Consider the following 18967-nt stretch of genomic DNA (forward strand, 5'->3'; position numbering starts at 1 on the left):
GCCTAACTTCCACCGGGAGAGGGAAGTGTGACCCTGCCATATGCCAGAAGGGCCGTGGGAATGGGTCTCATGCCCCCCACCGCCTGTGATGTAAGTTACATCCCATATGCTCCAAGTTCCTAGTAGATCATCCTTTATCAAGTTAAGGATTAAGTCCATGAGTTTGTTTAGATTTTATTCAGTAAAGAGATTGTCTCTATCATGCATGAGTGTTAAATTTTATCAAAAGATTTTACATCCTGTTTGATGTGCAGATGTTATTTTTCTCCCTTGATTTCTTGAGGCATTTATACATATTTTTCGCCCAGAACTTTCTCCTCCACCGCCCTCTTCAAACACTTCAAAGCTCATTCAGTCATTCATTCATTCATTCATTCAGCAAATACTTACTTAGCAATACTGTGTGCCAGATGCTGTTCTAGGCACTTGGGGGACACCAGCGAACAAAGCCGGCGGAGGTCCTTGTACCCACCCTCTCCCCAATCCTGCCCCCACCCGCTAGCGCTCCGCCCCGCCTACGCTGCGACTTCAGGGGCCGGCAGAAGCCGAGCTGGGCGCTGATTGGTGGTTTATTCTAACAGCCAGAGGCTGAGCTCATCTGCAGCCAATGGCTGCCTGCACCCCGCAAGAAGCCTGCACCCGGCTGGAGGGCGCAAAGCCGGGGTCCCGGTGCAGGATCCCCCGCGGACGGGAAGGGGCGGTGGTGGCGGCGTGGCCGCGCGGACCGAGCTCCTGGCTCGGGCAGGTACGGTGTTTGCCCGGCTCCTCACCATCCCTCCTCCCAGGCGAGGATGCCCCCTCTTCTCATCCCAGCTCACCTTCCTCGGCCTGTCCCCAGCGGGGCGGTGCCCCCCGCGTGCCTGGAACTCCCGGGCTGGACGCGCCGCTTTCTCTGCCCAGGCCTCGTCCTGCGGCTCTGCCCCCCAGGCTCTGCCCGCAGGACCGGCCTCAGGCCTCAACACAGGCCTCAGAGCTGCATGTCCTGTCCCGGGTGGGGTGGCTGGGCGAGTCCCTCCCTCCACCTCCTGGCCTCAGGCTGGCCAGGGTGCAGCTCCCCGCTGGCCCCGCGGTGTGGGTTTCCCTTCCCGCCCCCCTCCCCATCCTGTTCTCTCCTCCCTTTCTCTACAGAGGCGGGCGTGCCTGGGATTGGGAGTTCAGGCCCTGCTCCTTCCCACTGGGGCCTGAGAGCAGGGGCGCCCTGCAGAGAGGGCAGGGGCAGCTCCGCTGGCCTCTCTCCGAGCCCTTTCCTTGGCCGCAGCCACTTCTCTGTCCCTTTGGCCACGTGTGTCCCACACGCTCAGAAAGGAGCTGCTGTCCGGTCTCTGGCCACGTGGACTCCTGGCTTCAGAGACGGAGCCAGGAGAACAGAGCCATCCCCTCCCCAGGGCTGGGTAGGCCCTGCCCTCCTTCCTCCAACCCCATCCATCTGCCACTGGGTCATTGCACTTGCCCACAGGCTTGAAGGCCTGGCTTTGTGCCCGGCTCTCTGCTGGGCTGTGTGGGAGGTCCTCGCCCCTGACCACACTGACCTCGGCACTAAGGGAAACAAAGCAGGGGCCGGCCATTCTGTCTGGAGCTGAATGGGGAGGAAAAGTGAGATTCCCGTGGGAGGAGCAGGACGGGGAGAACAGGCAGGACGGAGGGAACAGTGTGAGGAACGGCCCTGCCTCGGCCTCAGAGTGCGGCCTCCGTTACCTTTACTGTGTGACAGACATGGGTTTGCTCCGTGCCACGTGAAGGCAGCTCTGGGTCGCAGATACCTTCAGCTCTCGCCCGTGCTCAGCACCTCGTAAGTGCTCAAGAAATGCTTGTTGAACTGAATTTGAATTGAAGGGAGGAGCCCCAGGCCTGTTCTTATTCTGTTACCACCACTTAGGAAAGACCTGGCTCCTTTAAGGACTTTACCCACATTAGCTCTGACCCTGCAGCCCGCTCCCCCTCCACCCAGGTGTTAGTCTCTGAATATTCAGGGGAGGAAACCCGGGCGCAAACGGGGTGTGGTTCCCAGCTGGGTCCTCCCTCATGCATCTGCTCACTCCCAGGTCGCACCTGCAGGGCAGCTGCCATGAGCCTGGTGGCCTGCGAGTGCCCCCCTGGCCCCGGGCAGGAGCCTGAGCCCTGCTCGCGAGCACCATCCCAGGCCCGCCTGTACCTGGAGCAGATTCGCAACCGGGTGGCTCCGGGGCCACCTGACGCGACCAAGCGCGACTACCTGGTGGATGCAGCCACGCAGATCCGGCTGGCCCTGGAGCGCGATGTCAGCGAGGACTACGAGGCAGCCTTCAACCACTACCAGAACAGCGTGGACGTCCTGCTGCGAGGCGTGCACGGTGAGGGCTGGGCTGGGCCGCGCGGGGACAGGGGCTGGTGAGGGAGGGCCGAGGTGGAGCTCGCCCCTCATCTGTCCATCCCTGCTGGGTGAACAGGGCCCGCGGGCCTCTCCGAAAGACACTGATAACAGCGAGTGTTTCTCGAGCAGTTCCTACGTGCCAGGCGCCGGTCCAAGGGCTTAGCCTGTATTAACTCACCCGAACCTCACGGTAATAGAAGATACTAAGTGTGTTGTTGCATGGAGCTCCAAGTGCATAGGAACTATTTTTATTCCTACTTCCCAAGTGAGGAAACGGAGGCACAGGGCAGTGACATAGCTCGTGTGGAATGGGGGTAGGCTGATGAGTTGACGATGGACAATTACAGTCTCGTGTGAAGGGCAATGAGGAGGGAGTGAAGGGAGGGAAACTGAGTCCAGGCGCGGCCGGCCTAGGGGATTTTTCTAGAAGTTCAAACTCTAGTCGGAGCACTGAAGAGCGGCAGGTGCACTGTCCAGCTGAAAGGTCGGGCAGAGCTCCTGAGAGAGAACAGCAAAGCGGGAAGGGGAGGGGAGGGGAGGGGAGGAGAAGGGCCTGTTCAGGGCGAAGTAAGGCATTTCCAAGCTGGGGGAGAGGCTGGCCCTGAGGCCAGTGTGAGACCCGGGGGCCTTGGTGGCCAGGCTCAGGTAGAGTCAGGCCCTGATTCGTGCTTTCTACCCTCCTGCTGGCCAGACCCCTCGGTGCCTGGGCTGCAGGCCTGTCCAGCAAATTCCTTTGTCTTCCAATCCTGATCCCTCTCTGGCCTTTTTCACACTGGGCACCAGAGAGGAAGGAAGCCATGTTCTCTGGGAGCTTCTGTCTCCTGTGAAAATGGACATGGAAATCCCACTCGGTCCCTGCCCAGGGTGTGACGGCGGCCAGCGAGGTGGTGGGTGCCAGCTGCAAAGTGCTGTAAGCAGAGGGTGACCGCAGCTCCCAACCCCTTCTGCCATCTGCCTTCCTCCTCCCCCGCCAGTCTCCCTCCCAGAGGAGGGGCTCAGGAACAGATGTGGGGCAGGGTCCGCTGACCAGCCTCAGAGTTAGGCGCCCTGTCCTATGGAGGGCAGAGGGCAGGCCATGGGAGTTAGAACCACAGCCTTCCAGGGCCAGGGAGGGGAGCAGGGCGGGTCCTGGTAACCCCCTCCCCCCACAGTGGACCCCAACAAGGAGCGATGCGAGGCTGTAAAGCTGAAAATCACCAAGTACCTGCGGCGGGCAGAGGAGATCTTCAACTGCCACCTGCAGAGGACCCTGGGCAGCGGAGCCAGCCCTGGCACGGTGAGGAGCTGCCCCCCACCGGTGGGCCAGCGGGCTGCAGGGCTGGGCGGGCAGTGGTATGTGCCAGGGCTGCCCCTCCTCCCCCCCTCCTTTGGCTTCCTCTCTCTGCCGCACCCTCTGTAGTTCATTCATTTTCCAACACGGAGTGAATCATCCCCAGTCCAGCCTCGCGCCCTCACAGAGCGCACACATCTCCCCACCCTCGCCCACGGCTCATACACATGCTCGCATGGGCACACACTTCAGGGCTCCCAGGTCTGTTTGTATTTGAATGGGCCTCAGTATGTGGAGCAGACACGAATACCGCCGTGTGCACATACACATACATGCATACATAGATGTGCACGGATGCTCTCCCCATATGGCTTTTCCTAACCCAGTGCACACACAGAGGGGTTTGAAAATGCACGCACACCTCTCATGCCCACAGGTGTGCACAGACATGCACACACACCCCTCCTAGGCTCACTTTTCCCCAAATCACGTGCCTGGGCCACATGCCTTGGTCTTCGAGGCATGTTCCCTGGGATCCACACGTTCCCAGGTTATTTCCCCACCCCCGGGAGCATCTGCCTCCTGGAGATAGGGAGACTTCTGAAGCCTTAGGGACTCCCTGAGCCTTGGAGAAGGGCTGCGGGGAGGTGCGGGGGTGGGGTGGGGGGGCTGGGTGAAGAGGGCAGTGTGGGCCCCCCCGCCCAAGTCAGGACCAGCTTCTCTGCTAGCCTGTCCCTGTGAGGTGAGGCTGGACCGTACCCCATTCTTGCCCACTCCCTGTGCTCCCCCGGCAGCTGGAGGCCCTGCCCACTGCCTGGCTGAGGAGGGCTGAGGCCTGAGCCTGTCTCCCCTCGCAGGGTTTCAGCAGCCTGAGGCTCCGGCCCATCCGCACACTGAGCTCTGCCCTGGAGCAGCTGAGGGGCTGCAGGGTGGTCGGGGTCATCGAGAAGGTGAGTAAGTAGGGCCCTTGGTGTGGGAGGAGGTGGTGTGTGCGATTGGGGTGACAGGTGGGCAGAGAGGGCAGCCACGCCCAGCCCTTCAGAGGAGACTGGAGAGGGGGCAGGGTATCCAGCTGTGTCCAGCAGCCCCCCATCCCTCCCTGCCCCAGCACACACCAGTCAGGTCCTGGGAAGGAAGCTGGGAACCCAAGAGGCAGGCAGCGCCTTTCCACAGCCCTCCAGCTCACACGCAGAAAACTGCTCCCTCCGGGAGTGAAGACAGAAGCCTCAGGAGAAGCTGTGCCCAGGGCATCCTGCCACCCACTCTGGCTCACTCCCACTTCCCACCGGCCCCCACCCCGCATTCCCTCTGCACCCCAAGGCTGCAGCCGAGTCTCCCACCAAGCACAGCCAAGAAGGTCCCGTGGCGGGAAGGTGCTCATCTCCAGAAACCTGCCCTCCGAGTGTCCCAATCATCCAGGGCCTGGCAGCTCTGCCCTTTCTCTCCGGGCCCCACCCTCCTCCTCACCCCATCTGGGACCCTTCCCCTTAACGCAAGGCAGACAGGAAGATAGGCACTGACATCCCAACCTGTACCTGGGACACTCAGAGTGGAAGTCAGAAGGACAGTTGGGTCAAATGAGATTGGAGCTGTCGGCGTAAGAAACGTCCAAACCTGTACGAATTTTTATGAGTTTATTTGAGCCCAACTGATGACAGTTGTGGGGAAGCAAAATCTCAATGGATTGAGAAAATGTTCCAGAAAAGATGTCAGTTTTACCACTTATTTTATACATTAAAATTAAAGGGGAGACCAAGGGGGGAGGTTACTTAAAATTCATTGGCGGTAGATGAGGGAGGCGGGAGAGCAACTCGGGGAAATCTCTGGGGTTGGGTAGGAAGTAAAACGGATAGACCCATACTTCTTTTGCATGGGAAGGCACCGGGCAGGCACTGAGTAACATTTACAGCACATGGAGCGGGGACTCCGGCAACAAGACACCATGAGGGGTTCTGTGGTCTCCTGATCCGGTGGGAGGTTGTTCCCTGGGGGGGTGTCTGCAAAGGAGATAACGCTGACATTTCAAAGGTATGTTATCTTAGATGCAAAATGACAGGCTCACCTAAGGTACAGATTGAGGTTTGTCAAGGAAGCTATAGGCCTAGGACGTGCGACCCTCCTTTGGTTAGGAAGCTTTATGCTCAGACCACCCTGTGTGGTTACTTCCGGTCCCTGAGCTTGTAAGGCCCGTCAGGCAGGCCTCCCCTGAGCTGGTCAGGTTTCGTCTGTGGCCCCCTTTTCACCCACAGAGCCAGTGTTCGATTGCCCTCTGCCCCCACCAAGGGCTGCCTGAGGAGTCACTGAAGAAGTTCTTTCTCATACTGGCTGTTTGTCAGAATCGCCTGGGGAGCTCCCCCAAAATACAGACGCCTGGGCCCCACCGCAGGCCCTTTGAGTCAGAATCTCTGAGGTCGAGCCGGGTATCTGTAATTCCAACACTCACGGGGGATTCGATGGGTCGGGAGCCTCAGAGCGGAGGAGGCCAGTGTGTGCTTCCGCACACGCCGGGGGATGGAGTCTGTGTGGGCAGCACTCAGGCGGCCAAGGGCAGGTCCTTCACCTCTCAGCGCTCGCCCGTCAGTGGGTGAGGACCCTCCCCCCACGGGGTGATGTGGGAACTAAAATGAGTTCATTTAGGGGAAAGGCCTGGCACATGCTAAAACACGTGATGCATGTTTGATGGCTCTAGATGCGGGTGACCAACGCCAGTCTGGAGGCATGTGGCTTCCCGTCCCCCAGCCTTGCTCCAGCTGCTACTCCCAGGTCCCTGGAATGGACCCCAGTATGTCAGCAAGGCCCAGCCAGGCTCCATCTGTGCAGTCCTGCCCTCTCGCCAACTAGTCCATGTGGCTTGCACAGGCTGGGAGGTGACTGCCACCCCGTTGCCCCACATGGGATCCCACTGAGCCAGGGGTGCTGGGGAGAGTGGAGTTCCGGGTGAAAGAAGTTTGGCAAATAGTGAGTTGACGTTACACTACTTTGTTTTTTATTATTTATTTATTTATTTTTATTTTATTTTTTTAAAGACCTGAGAAAAGTAGTGTTAGCTTTTAGCGTCTGCATCTTTTTTTTTTTTTAAATGATTTTTTACAGAGAGGAAGGGAGAGGGATAGAGATTTAGAAACATCAATGAGAGAGAAACATCGATCAGCTGCCTCCTGCACACCTCCTACTGGGGATGTGCCCGCAACCAAGGTACATGCCCCTGACCGGAATCGAACCCGGGACCCTTCATTCCGCAGGCCGACGCTCTGTCCACTGAGCCAAACCGGCTAGGGCTGTTTTTTAAATTCCCGGAGTTGTAGGATGCAAACGGGCACCTTGAGTTGCCAAGAGCGAGGTCTGTGACAGGATCCCCCTCATTTGCTTAAGCCCTGGTCACCCCTGGGCAAAGCGTTTTCGGAACCCGGTGTTCTGAGTCCTGCACGTGGACAGCAGCCGTCCTGTCTTGAGATCGCCCTGCCTTCCTTTTTCACCCTTTCTTGGGCATTCACCTCACCTGCTCCACCTCCCTCCAGAGATCCTGCTTCCTGTTCCTGCGCCGTTCCCAAGCCAGGAGCACCAATTTCCCCAAATTAGGAGAGGTGTTCGGCAGCCTCGGGCCAGGTCTGATGTGCCTCACAGTGTCCCATTCCACAGCTCTGCCCAGGCAGATCCGGGCAGGAGAGCAGCGCTGGCCCCCAGCACAGAGCCCGGGAGGGCAAAGGGCTGGCTGGGGAAGCCGGCGGGTCCCCTGAGGTGCCCGGTTGTCGGGAGGGGGTCTCTAGGGCCAAAGAGGTACTGGCAGGCATAGAGGGTGGCAGGGAACAGAGGTGGGTTGGTCAAGAACTAGGTAGGCAGTCGGCCAGAATACCCAGGCGTCTGCCCTCGGGGAGCCTGGAGGCCTGCGAGCCGCGTCCAGGATCCAGGCTCTGAGTCAAGGATGGGGAATAAAAAGGTCGTTCAAGTCACTTCTTGTTTTTTTGGCTCAAACACCGGGGTGTTTTTTAAAAAATGTATTCGTTACCAACATTTAAAAGTTGGCAGGTTTCATATAAACAACCAGATATCCTGCTTCTCCTCAAAATCCAGAGATCTGGAAAGGCTGGCTCGGGGTCCCTGAAGCAGCAGGGAGTGGAGGAAGGGCTGCCTGCTTGAGGGGACACCGGCCTCTGCTTTGCTCCCGTCCCCGCCCTGCTCACTGGCTCACATGCCCAGCCCCCGTGGACCTTGGATTTTGCAAACCTGTTTGCAACTTTGGGCTTGTTAGCTCCATAAGAGATTCCTTCTGGGATTTTGATACGTTGGGCATTTTTACAGAAAGTGTTCATGTGTTTCACCAAAGAAGCTGCAGCAGCTGCACCAGCCACATTTCAAGGGCTTGATAGCCACACGTGGCTAATGGCTCCCACGTGGGACGGCGCCGTGGGGTTTTCCTTCACGGCCACAAGCTCCTCTGGGTAGAGCTGACTGTTAGTAACTGTCTCATAGAGCGTGAAACTGAGGCCACCGAGGCCACGTGACTAGCAGGTGTTGTGTCTCCTGTAGCAAGGAGCAAAAGAGGAAGGCGGTGTGTTTGTTTGCTGGGTTTAATGGGAAAATGCCCTGTCTGCTACCCTTTTGAGATAACACGAAAGAGGAAGACATTTAAAACAGAAACAAACAATTCCCCACCACCCTACCTCACTCCAAGATAATTACTGCTAATGTTCTGGTCGAATTCTTCCCAGATCGGTAGGTTTTCATGTACATACAGAGTTTAACCCACTTGTTTCAATGTCCTGATTGCGTTTTATTTCTCACTGCCCCAGCCTTCCCCGCTGGTTTCTGGGCTCTGTGAGTGATAGGGCCGTGTCCCGGACGAGGTAGTAGGAAGCCCCACTTGGCAAGGGACAGTGGGGAATTATCTGGGTGTCGGTACTTGTGGGAAACTCTGTTCTCCTAAATGACCCCAGATTTCTTTTTCAAACATTGTACAGACTTGGCAAAGGAGCTGGGGCCAGGCTGGGTTCAGTCTCTGGCTCTTGGAGGAGGAACCCCCTCACTCCTGCTGCACCAAGTCCACCGCCTTCATTTCACTGGTGATGGGGACACTGGGGCCCAGAGGGGAGGGCACGTGCCAGAGTGAGCTGGCTGTGCCCCCAAGGGTGGTTATTCTCCAGGGCCCGGGGTCAGCCTGCCTGGGTCCAAGGCCTGGCTCTACCACTTTTCAGGAGCGGGATCGTGGGCAACATGACCTCTCTGAACCTTAATTTCTTTTTTTGAAAAAATATCTTTTTATTGATTTCAGAGAGGAAGGAAAAGGGAACGATAGAAACATCAATGATGAGAGAGAATCATTGATCGGCTGCCTCCTGCACGACCCTATTGGGGATGGAGCCCACAACCCAGGCATGTGCCCTGATTGGGAATCGAACCATGACCTCCTGGTTCATAAGTCAATGCTCAGTCACTGAGCAACACAGGCCTGGCTGAACCTCAATTTCTTCATCAATAAAATGGATCACCAATAACACTCACCGAGTAGGGCTGTGGGCCTAAATCATATAAAGCATTTAGCACAGAGTATGTGCTCCCTACCCAGTGGGGTTTCTTAATAATAATAATAATAATCTACACTAATCAAAGAGAAACATGGTAATTTGGCGTACAACCACTACCCTTTTCATTGGCTAATCAGGGCGATATATGCAAATTAACTGCCAACAAAGATGGTGGTTAATTTGCATATGTAGGCACAATGCAGGGAGGCGAAAGGGAAAGCAGGAAGAAGCCCCCTGCCACTGACAGTGATCGGAAACCCAGGGGGGAGCTAAGAGCCGGGGGGCGGGGCAGGTCAAAGGCGGCCCCCAGCCATGATCGGAGAATCGGGCGCCTTTGCCGCCCTGGCCAGTGATAGCAGGAAGTAGGGGTGGAGCCAGCGATGGGAGCTGGCAGTCCCGGGAGCTAGGGGTCCCTTGCCTGGGCCTAAAGCGGAGCCCGGGATTGCGGGGCCGCTGCAGCTGTGGGTCCCCGCTGCCCGGGCCTGACGCCTCGGCCAGAGGCGTTAGGCCTGGGCAGGGGCAGAGCCTGCAATCGCGGGGAGCTGGGCAGGGGCAGAGCGGGAGATCGCGGTGCTGCTGCCGCTGCGGGTCCCCGCTGCCCAGGCCGGACGCCTCAGGCAGAGGCGTTAGGCCTGGGCAGGGGCGGAGCCTGCAACTGCGGGGATCTGGGTGTCCCCTGCCCAGGCCTAATGCCTTGGCCAGAGGCGTTAGGCCTGGGCAGGGGCGGAGCCTGCAACCACGGGGAGCTGGGGGTCCCCTGCCCAGGCCTGACACCTCTGCCGGAGGCCTCAGGCCTAGGCAAGGGGCCGATCCGGTGATCGGGCGATCGGAGGGTGATGAGGGTCAACTCCTCTGGCCGAGGCATCAGGCCTGGGCGGGGGGCAGAGCCGGGGATTGGGGAGATATGATGGTCCCCTTGCCCAGGCCTGAAGCCTGGGTCAGAGGCATCAGGCTTGGGCGGGGGAGTGGAGCAAGCGATCAGCGAGATGGGGGTCCCCTGCCCAGGCATGATTCCTAGGCCAGAGGCATCAGGCCTGGGTGGGGGTCAGAGCCAGTGATGGGGGGAGATGGGGGTCCCCTGTCCAAGCCTGACACCTCTGGTGGAGGCGTCAGGCCTGGGCAAGGGGCCAATCAGGTGATGGGAGGGTGATGGGGGTCGACGCCTCTGGCCGAGGCATCAGGCCTGGGCAAGGGCAGAGCCGGTGATGGGGGGGCAGAGGGGGGGTCCCCTGCCCAGGCCTGAATCCTGGGCCAGAGGCATCAGGCCTGGGCTGGGGGCAGAACCAGTGATGGGGGGAAATGAGGGTCCCCTGCCCAGGCCTGCGATTGGAGGGTGATGGGGGTCAACGCCTGAGGGCTCCCAGTATGTAAGAGGGGGCAGGCTGGGCTGAGGGACACTCCCCCCCCCCCACCACCCAGTGCACAAATTTCGTGCACCAGGCCCCTAGTAATAATAATAATAATAATAATAATAATAATAATCACTAAAGATTATCGAGGGCGTGTTTGTGGCAGGCACAGGTTGCTGCTCTGCTTGAGTTGTCTGCTTTATAGAATCCTAATGACCTCCAGATGGGGTACTGCTATGACCCCAACTTGCAGTTAAGAAAACAAGGTTCAGAGAGGTGATGTGTCTTAGCAAGTGTGACAACTGGCATGCTCACGGCCTTTACATCCAAGATGGCATCAACCAAACCGGTGATGAAGGAAGGGGGCATTTGGGATCACTCTTTGGTAGATGAGGAAACCAATTCACTTGTCCAAGATCTAAGCCCAGTTCCAACCTGAGGCTGCAGGATTCACTGCCCAGTGGTCTGGCCTAAGGGCCGGGCTCCATCCACCACCATGGGGAGTGTCTGCAAGGAGTCACAACCTCACCCAGTGGTCTTGTCCCTGCAGGCCCCTAATCTGGGCCATTTTCTGCCCCCGACATGCCCTGCATGCCCTCTCCCGTGCCTGGGGTCCACCCTGCCCACCACGAGAAGAGGCAAGTTCCCACCTTGATACAAGGCCCTGCCTCTGAACAAAACCAACGGGCGAAGGAGTGGGCTGCTCTCCGAAGACAGCCTCCAGAGAGAATTACTTAAAAGAAGGGTGGGCGTCAGGGGGAGAGGCCTGAGAGAGCACTCCCAGCCCAGGCACGTGGGCACGGCTTGGCCCATTGGTGGTCTGGGCCACACTCTCGGAGCCTCAGCCTTTCACCTGTAAAATGAAAGATCAATCACGTAACTGGTTCTGAGGTCGTTTCCATCCATGACACCTTTGGACCCTGCAGGCTGGGCCACTCCCCATGGATGTGTGCTCTGGAAACAGCTGGACAGTGGGGTTCCTGCCCTCCTGGGGCTCACAGTGCAGTGGGGAGACAGGAAATTAGACACCGTGTGATAAGGTTCCCCTAGGGTGAGCTTGGAGAGCGCCTGAGGGCTGGGAACGCTTCCTGGAGGCGGCGGCACATGAGCTAAGACCTGTGGGTCCAAGAAGGGGGGATGAGCAGCGCAGGATTGATGTCCGTTTGGGGGCCTGCCTTCGCTGCCCTGCCTCTGGAGTGAGTCCGCCTCCGTGGAGGAGCCTGGGGGCTGGGATTAGGGCCGTGGAGCCCCGGGAACTAGCATGTGCCTTGACCAATGCCTCCTGGACCTTGGCAGGTGCAGCTGGTCCAGGACCCAGCAACTGGAGGGACCTTCGTGGTGAAGGCAGGTGCCGCCCAGCCCCCTCCATTCTGCATTCCCCTTGGGACTTTCTCAGAGCTCTTAGACCCCGCTACCCTCTAGGGAACCCCCTACCCAGAACCTCTATATGAAGTCCATGCTCCCTCCAAATCCGAAAGCCACTTGTCCTGCCCTGAGTGTGCCCCGGCCCTCCAGGCACACACACTTCACTGCCTCCTCCCTGGCCCAGAAGGTGGGGGACCTGGATGGCCTAGGGAAGACAGGGGTGAGGGCCAGGGCAGGAAGTGGGGGAGGCAGTTGCTCCTCAGGGTGGCTCCCCTCCCTCATCCGGTGGCCACTGAAGCTGGGGCTCTGACGTCCCCTAACAGAGCAGCCTCTGGCCTGCCCCCTCCCCAGAGCCTGTCCAGGTGTCACACGGCGAGCCGGGAGCGGCTGACCATCATCCCGCACGGGGTCCCCTACATGACCAAGCTGCTGCGGTACTTTGTCAGCGAGGACTCCATCTTCCTGCACCTGGAGCACGTGCAAGGTGAGGGGCCTTGGGGAGGTGTCCCCTTTCCTGCCCTTAAAATGCCAAAACCGAGGGAGAGGGTAACTCGCACCAGGTGTGCAGCACAGACCAGGGCCCGGCCTCGCTGGAGGGTGATGGCCGGGTCAGGCTGTGTGGGCCCCAGGGGTGCTGAGGCGCAGGGACATCCTGGGGAAGATGTTCATGTAGGGCTGGCGAGAGGACACGTATGCAGGTGTCCCCTTTGTCACCATGTCCTCCAGTCCTGGCTCTTCATTTTTCTAGTCTGCGCCCATCCCTCAGAGTGCCCTGTGGGGTGGTGGTTCTGAAGCTGTAAGGACAGGAGCTGGTCATGTAGCAGATATTTATTGATCTCCTGTTAGGGTGATGAGATTTTAAATATATGTATATATAGATTTCAGAGAGGAAGGGAGAGAGAGAGAGAAACATCGATGATGAGAGACAATCATTGGTTGGCTGCCTCCTGCACACCCCCTACTGGGGATCGAGCCCACAACCTGGGCATGAATCAAACCCGGACCCTTCAGTCCACAGGCCGACGTTCTATCCACTGAGCAAAACCGGCTAGGGCAGGTGATGAGATTTTTTAATGAGGTGCACATTCTAATTCATAACATAGAGCAGGGGTCCTCAAACTACGGCCCGCGGGCCACATGCGGCCCGCCGAAAACATTTGTTTTTTTACTTCAAAATAAGATGTGCAGTGTGCATAGGAATTTGTTCATAGTTTTTTTTTAAACTATAGTCTGGCCCTTCAACGGTCCAAGGGACAGTGAACTGGCCCCCTGTTTAAAAAGTTTGAGGACCCCTGACATAGAGTCATCACAGGTCCATGCCTGGCCTTCTTTTATTTTACTAACTTACATTTCATTGTACTATTGTCCCTAGAAATTTTTAAATATATATATGTATAAAATATATTGAACACTGGTAAACCAAGGACATTAACAATAATTCACATTTCCTTTGGGGTTAAGCACCTATTCCGTGCCAGATGGGGAGGCTGGGTCCTCTCTAGGTGAGTGACAGGAAGGAGAGGTCATTCTAGGTTCAGGCTCCGGGAGGGAGGAGCAGAGGTGAGGACCGGAGGGCAGAGGATCCGCAGGGTGGGGCCGGACCCGGTGTCCATGCTCTTCTTCTCCCATCCCCATGCTCGCCGCTCCCTCCGCCTGGCCCAGGAGGCACGCTCTGGTCCCACCTGCTCTCCCAGGGGCGCCCCCAACAGTCTGGCCTCAGGTCTGGCTCCAGCCTGGAGAGGATGAAGGCTCAGCTCAACTCCCGCCTCAGCCTCCGGACCCCAAGGCCGCTGCCCCCTGGCCACACCCGCCTGCAGGACAGAGTGCCGCTGGAGTCTCCTTGGACTTGCCGGAGCCTTGCCCCAGCCAGGGAGGTCCCACCCGTCAGACCCCAGAGAGAGGCCGAAGGTGCACCCTCAGCCAGGACCAGCACTTCCTGCTCCTCGGACCCCCCGAAGGCTCCCGGTGGCCGCCTGCACCTCCAGTCTCAGAGAGAACCTGGCCAGAACTCAGACACTGGGTCCCCTTGGGGGCTCTCTTGGGTTCGCGAGGGGGCAGGCCGGGTGCTGGGGGGCTGTGGCCGCAGCAGAGGTCAGAGCTGCCCCTCAGTGGACAAGGCCAGCCGGGGGTCTGGCGGGGGCGCCTGGAGCGTGAGGGAAGAGCAGGTCAAGCAGTGGGCGGCTGAGACGCTGGTGGCCCTGGAGGCGCTGCACGAGCAGGGCGTGCTGTGCCGGGACCTCAACCCCCGGAACCTGCTCCTGGACCAAGCAGGTAGGTGCCCAGGCCTGGGCGAGGGGAGTACGGGGGGGGGGGGGGGGGGGAAGCCTCAAGACGAGGAGAGTGCCACGAATTCAAGGGAATGGCGGAGGTTATCTGCTTCCCCAGCCTTTTGTTGTTGTTGTTAATATATTTGTCTTGATTTCAGAGAGGGAGAGAGAGAGAGAGAGAAACATCAATGATGAGAGGGAATCATTGATTGGCTGCCTCCTGCAGGCCCCATACAGGGGATCGAGCCCACAGTCCAGGCTTGTGCCCTGACCGGGAATTAAACGGTGACCTCCTGGTTCAAAGGTGGATGCTCAACCACTGAGCCACACCAGCCAGCCTCCCACCCCACTTCTCCCCGCCAAGTCTTTGCACACAAGACTCTGCGAAGTCTCCAAGGATGAGTCTGGAAACAAGCCCCTTCGCGCCCAGGAGTCCAGGGCAGCAGCTCCTGTGAACCCAGCTGTCTCCGGGCCTCAGGGCTGCATGCCCCTAGGGAGGCCGTGCTTAGTGAGGCCAGTGGCTCCTGCCTTGTGTTGGGGGACCTCCTGGAGGCCCCTCCCCCAGGCCAGCTGCTCAGCAATGACTGATCGTATTTTTGTCCCCCTTCCGTCCCCTGTGCACACTGATGGGAAGGTCATGTTCGGCTCACGTACTTTGGCCAGTGGTCAGAGGTGGAGCCCCAGTGCTGCCGGGAGGCTGTGGACAACCTCTACAGTGCCCCAGGCAAGGAGGGGGGCAGGGCCCTGGACCCCGTGCCTTTGTGTGGGTGAACCTGGATGGTGGTGGGTGGGGGGGACAGGGGATGGGCCGGCTCTGGGTGGGATGAATAGAGGGGAGACCCACCTTCTCGGGGAAGGCGGGGACATTGGTGTTCTTGCTCCCGCAGAGGTGGGTGGGATTTCTGAGCTGACGGAAGCCTGTGACTGGTGGAGCTTTGGGTCCCTGCTGTATGAACTGCTGACTGGAACGGTGAGTGGCGGGGCAGGGTGTGGGGCCTTGTGGGGGTCACTGGGGACAGGGTGACCTGGGCTTAATACAACCAGCCCACGTCGGGCTCAGGCTGCCTGGTGCTCCTCCCCAGCTCACCCCCACAGGCCATGAGAGACGCAGGGAGCCACTGCCACCCAGGCCGTGGGCACACTTGGTACCCCCCTCCCCCATGCTAGTGGCTGTAGCTGGTGGGACTGCCAACGTCAGTGGGTGAGAGCTGAGTTGGGTGGTCAGGGCGGGTTTTGGAGGAAGGGTGGGATTGGACAGCGCTTCTTCCCCGAAAGGCGCCTGGCTCACCCCCTCAGCCGCTTCCCCCTGCTCACTTCCCACCCCCGACGGCCTCCTGGGCTGTCACCCCCAGACTCTGGCTGAAGAACAGGAGAGAGGGCCTCCTGGATGCAGGCCAGCCGCTGTCCGTCCAGCCTGGGTCAGCCAAGAGCTCCAAGTTTCCCCGGCAAACGCCCTGGCTCAGGATGGCGGCTTCTGCCCTCTGTCCACCCGATGAGCTCAGCTCTGCACCTGGGGCTGGTGAGGTCAGACAGCAAGGGAAAGGCCGAACCGCCTTTCAGCAGGAAATAGCCAGAGAGGATGCAGTGTGACCTGAAGCCCAGGTCGGACCAGTTCACCGTGGCTGCCTCCTGCTTTTGTTCCGTAGCCCGGGGCCTCTGAGAGGCCTGGCTGCAAACAGCTGCCCTCCCCTCTCAGCCTCCCAGCACCTCTCTAGCCTGAGCTTCTGGCCTTCCTCCTGGTCGCTTCTTGCAGCTCATCCTGACCTCCAGACAGACCTCCTTGCTCTCCACAGCTGCACCCTGCTGGAGTAGAGGCCCTGCCTTCCCTCACCACAGCCCTGCCTTGGCGCGGCCGGAGCACGCCGTGGCCTGCTGCCAAATGAGTGGCCCGTGGAGGGTTGTGGTGTTTTTCTGTGTGAAGACAAGTTCCAATACTCATCCTGAAGCGCCGGTCCTGATTGCAGCCCGAGAGCAATGCATCGAGCGAGCTTAGAGCCAGGGGGACCTGGGTTCAAACCCTACCCTCAGCATCAGTCCCTTCACCTCTCAGCCTGCTTTTGTCTCTCCAATGCGATACTTGTATTTCCTCTGAGAGGGGCTGTGGGAGTGTGGAGAATGGCTGTCAGGCATCTAGCGCCGCCTGGCATACAGTAGATCCAAAGCAGATCCAATGGTCTGCATTATCATCATCCCATGGAATGTGACCCCGGGGAAAATAAAACCCTGGCTGCCGCTGGGGTGTGCAGACTTTCCAGGGGTTGCCTCCTGAGGCCCCTCCCTGTGTCTTCCCAGGCCCTAGCCCAGAGCCACCCCTCAGGAATCCAGCCCCACACCCAGCTCCAGCTGCCTGAGTGGCTCAGCCGCCCAGCAGCCTCCCTGCTGACGGAGGTGAGGTCAGCCGGCCAGCAGAGGCGGCTCCTTGGCCTGAGGGTGGGCGCTGGGAGGGCAGAACCCTGTGTGTGAACAAGCATGCTGCTCATTTTACCCTGGGTGGCTGATGTGGGTGCAGGAGGTTACAAAGTTCTCTATATGTTGGTGGCCAAACACCACCAGTGTGTTCCCCAGGGTAAAACGGGGGGTTCTATGGGCTGGGCTGGCAGGGAGTGAGCCCCCGGGGCCAGGGCGACAAGTCCCTGGAAGTCCGCCCACTCCTCAGCCATGGGGCTGGGAAGGCCTGCCAGGCGCTGACCGGGCCTTTCTCCACAGCTACTGCAGTTCGATGCCAGCAGGCGCCTGGGAGCTGGAGTGGGCGGTGTCAACAGACTCAAGTCCCACCCCTTTTTCAGTACCATCCAGTGGAGCAAGCTGGTGGGGTAAGAGAGGGTGGAGCGGGCGATGGAAGCAGCCGGACTGGTCTGAGTCCCCTCTCTTCTCTTCGCCTGTTATCCTGTCACTCTGAGCTGACCCTCATCCTGTCACTCTAACCAGCGGCCTCTGCAAAGAATGCGGGTCAGCCGCCTTTCCTGCTGGGCTCTGCCCCCTCCTGTGGGCTCAGAAGCCATCATCGCCGCTGTCCCTAAGGGGTCTCCCCGCCAGCTCTTGGAGGAACCCTTTCTAGTCACTGCTGATGGGAAGGGACAGGACAGAGCTCACCCTGCTAGGTGGCTTGGGCCCCTCCACCCATCAGTCAACAGAGACCTGTTGAGCGCACACCCTGAGCCTTGAACACAGACCTACCCCATTAAAGGGTGCCTTCTGTCACATTCGCTCCGAAGTACTGACCACCTGCTGAGCCAACCTTGAGGTTTTGTGATTAGCTACCTGCCATGTTGTGCCCTACTCGGGACACCTCTGGAGACTTATCTCAGGATACTGGTCCACTGGCTTCGTGGACTCAAATTAGGGCTGCCCTGGCTGATACCTTAGCCATGTCAATAGTGGCCTCTTCTATCAGACTCCTCCTGCATGGGGTGGGGAGGCCGGGGACGCAGGGAAGGCGTCTGTAGTGAGCATGCAGTGAGGTGGGGAACAGGGTGATCCCCTCCCCCTCCTGACCATGCCCCTGTCTTGCAATTTCAGACTCTGAAGAGCAAAAGGAAGAGGGGCATGGGGGAGGAAACAGGGATTAGGAGGAGGGGAGAGGGCACCTTTGCCAATTACAGCAATTTTAGAAGCAGAGTAAGACCCTCTCCCCCTCCCCCCCCCCCCCCCCCCCCCCCGGCTAGCCCACTGGGGTGGAAAGGGGAGCCTGCCCCACAGGTCTGAGAGACCTCAGTTCAGCCTCCAGGCGGAAGCTGCTAAGAAAAGCTGGACCCACTAGGATTCCCTTCTCAGGCATTGGTCCTGTTTACCAATTTGCATTTTAGTCTTGAGGGTCCACTCAATTCATTGCCTACTGTGACTTCATCCCCTTTTGAAATGAATCACAACACACAGAATGATTGCCCAGGCTTTTGTCCAGAAGCAAGATGTTTGGTCTCTGAAGAACTGGGATAAGTAGTTACCCCAAATACAATCCCCTCCTCGGGTTTGGGGGCTTTTTCCTCTCAGGACTCACCCTGTCACTGGGGTGTGGCAACTAAAACTTTCACCAGACCTCTGCCCCCAACCCCTTGCCTTGTGTCTGCTACACCACCAGGTGGCGGCCTTGACACTCGTCTCCATGCTGATTGTGAAGGGGCGGGGAACTGGGTTGTGAGGGAGGCTGGAGTGACTTGGGCAGAGGAATAGGGAAGCACAGCCTGGTATGGTCCTGGTTTCTCTGGGGCGTGTCCATACCATCTTGGCCCCAATAAAGCCTGATGTTGCCTGTGGTGTTCTTGCCTCATTAATGCAACGAGAGTCACCCTGTCGGGACAGGAAGACTGGAACGCTCCCCCAAGGAAGCTCCATGACCGTCAGCAGTGAACTTGGAGTCCACTAGGAAGTAGGAAGCAGGGCTGGTTGTAGACCCACCCGCATGCCAGCCTGTGCCCTGCAGAGCAGCACTGAGCCCAAGGGGAAGTGCTGGCATAGAGGGGCACTGGGCTCCATGGGAAATAAAAGACAAGCCTTAGTCACTTCAGTCACTTCCAACCAGTCATGATGCCTGGGGGGGGGGGGGGGTAGTTTAATCTTCAGTGACCCCTTGAGACACAGTGGCTCCTACTCAGAGGTTAATGACGCCCTAGCTGGTTTGGCGCAGTGGATAGAGCGTCGGCCTGCAGACTGAAGGTTCCTGAGTTCGATTCGTCAAGGGCACATGCCTGGGTTGCAAGCTTGATCCCCAGTAGGGGGTGTGCAGGAGGCAGCCCATCAATGATTCTCATCATCACTGATGTTTCTCTCTCTCCCCCTTCCTCTCTGACACACACACACACACACACACACACACACACACACACACACGAGGTTAATGACAAGGT

The 18967-nt window shown here is 58.7% G+C and overlaps 1 protein-coding gene across 2 annotated transcripts; it reads left to right on the forward strand.

Moving 5' to 3' along the window:
- The first annotated feature begins 582 nt into the window (after nucleotides 1–582).
- On the forward strand, nucleotides 583–17751 carry RPS6KL1 (ribosomal protein S6 kinase like 1). Of its 2 annotated transcripts, XM_059690367.1 has the most exons (11): nucleotides 583–745; nucleotides 2043–2330; nucleotides 3502–3626; nucleotides 4478–4570; nucleotides 11788–11835; nucleotides 12208–12340; nucleotides 13519–14127; nucleotides 14758–14847; nucleotides 15011–15093; nucleotides 16416–16511; nucleotides 16830–17751. In XM_059690367.1, the coding sequence occupies exons 2-11, from the start codon at nucleotides 2066–2068 to the stop codon at nucleotides 16938–16940; spliced, it is 1653 nt and encodes a 550-aa protein (XP_059546350.1). In that variant the 5' UTR covers nucleotides 583–745; nucleotides 2043–2065; the 3' UTR covers nucleotides 16941–17751. The 2 variants fall into 2 exon arrangements, with proteins under 2 accessions (XP_059546350.1, XP_059546340.1); XM_059690357.1 differs by lacking the exon at nucleotides 16416–16511 and having other exon boundaries at nucleotides 659–745.
- Nucleotides 17752–18967: the final 1216 nt, after the last annotated feature.

This window comes from Myotis daubentonii, chromosome 1, assembly GCF_963259705.1.
Source record: "Myotis daubentonii chromosome 1, mMyoDau2.1, whole genome shotgun sequence".
In the NCBI taxonomy this organism is placed as follows: Eukaryota; Metazoa; Chordata; class Mammalia; order Chiroptera; family Vespertilionidae; genus Myotis; species Myotis daubentonii.

What these genes read in the sequence shown, in the direction of transcription:
- RPS6KL1 (XM_059690367.1), top strand. Translation starts at nt 2,066, where the DNA reads ATGAGCCTGGTGGCCTGCGAGTGCCCCCCTGGCCCCGGGCAGGAGCCT. An exon ending in GAGGGACCTTCGTGGTGAAG is followed by an intron (nt 11,836 to 12,207) that starts GCAGGTGCCGCC and finishes CCCCCTCCCCAG; the next exon opens with AGCCTGTCCAGGTGTCACAC. An exon ending in GCACCTGGAGCACGTGCAAG is followed by an intron (nt 12,341 to 13,518) that starts GTGAGGGGCCTT and finishes CGCCTGGCCCAG; the next exon opens with GAGGCACGCTCTGGTCCCAC.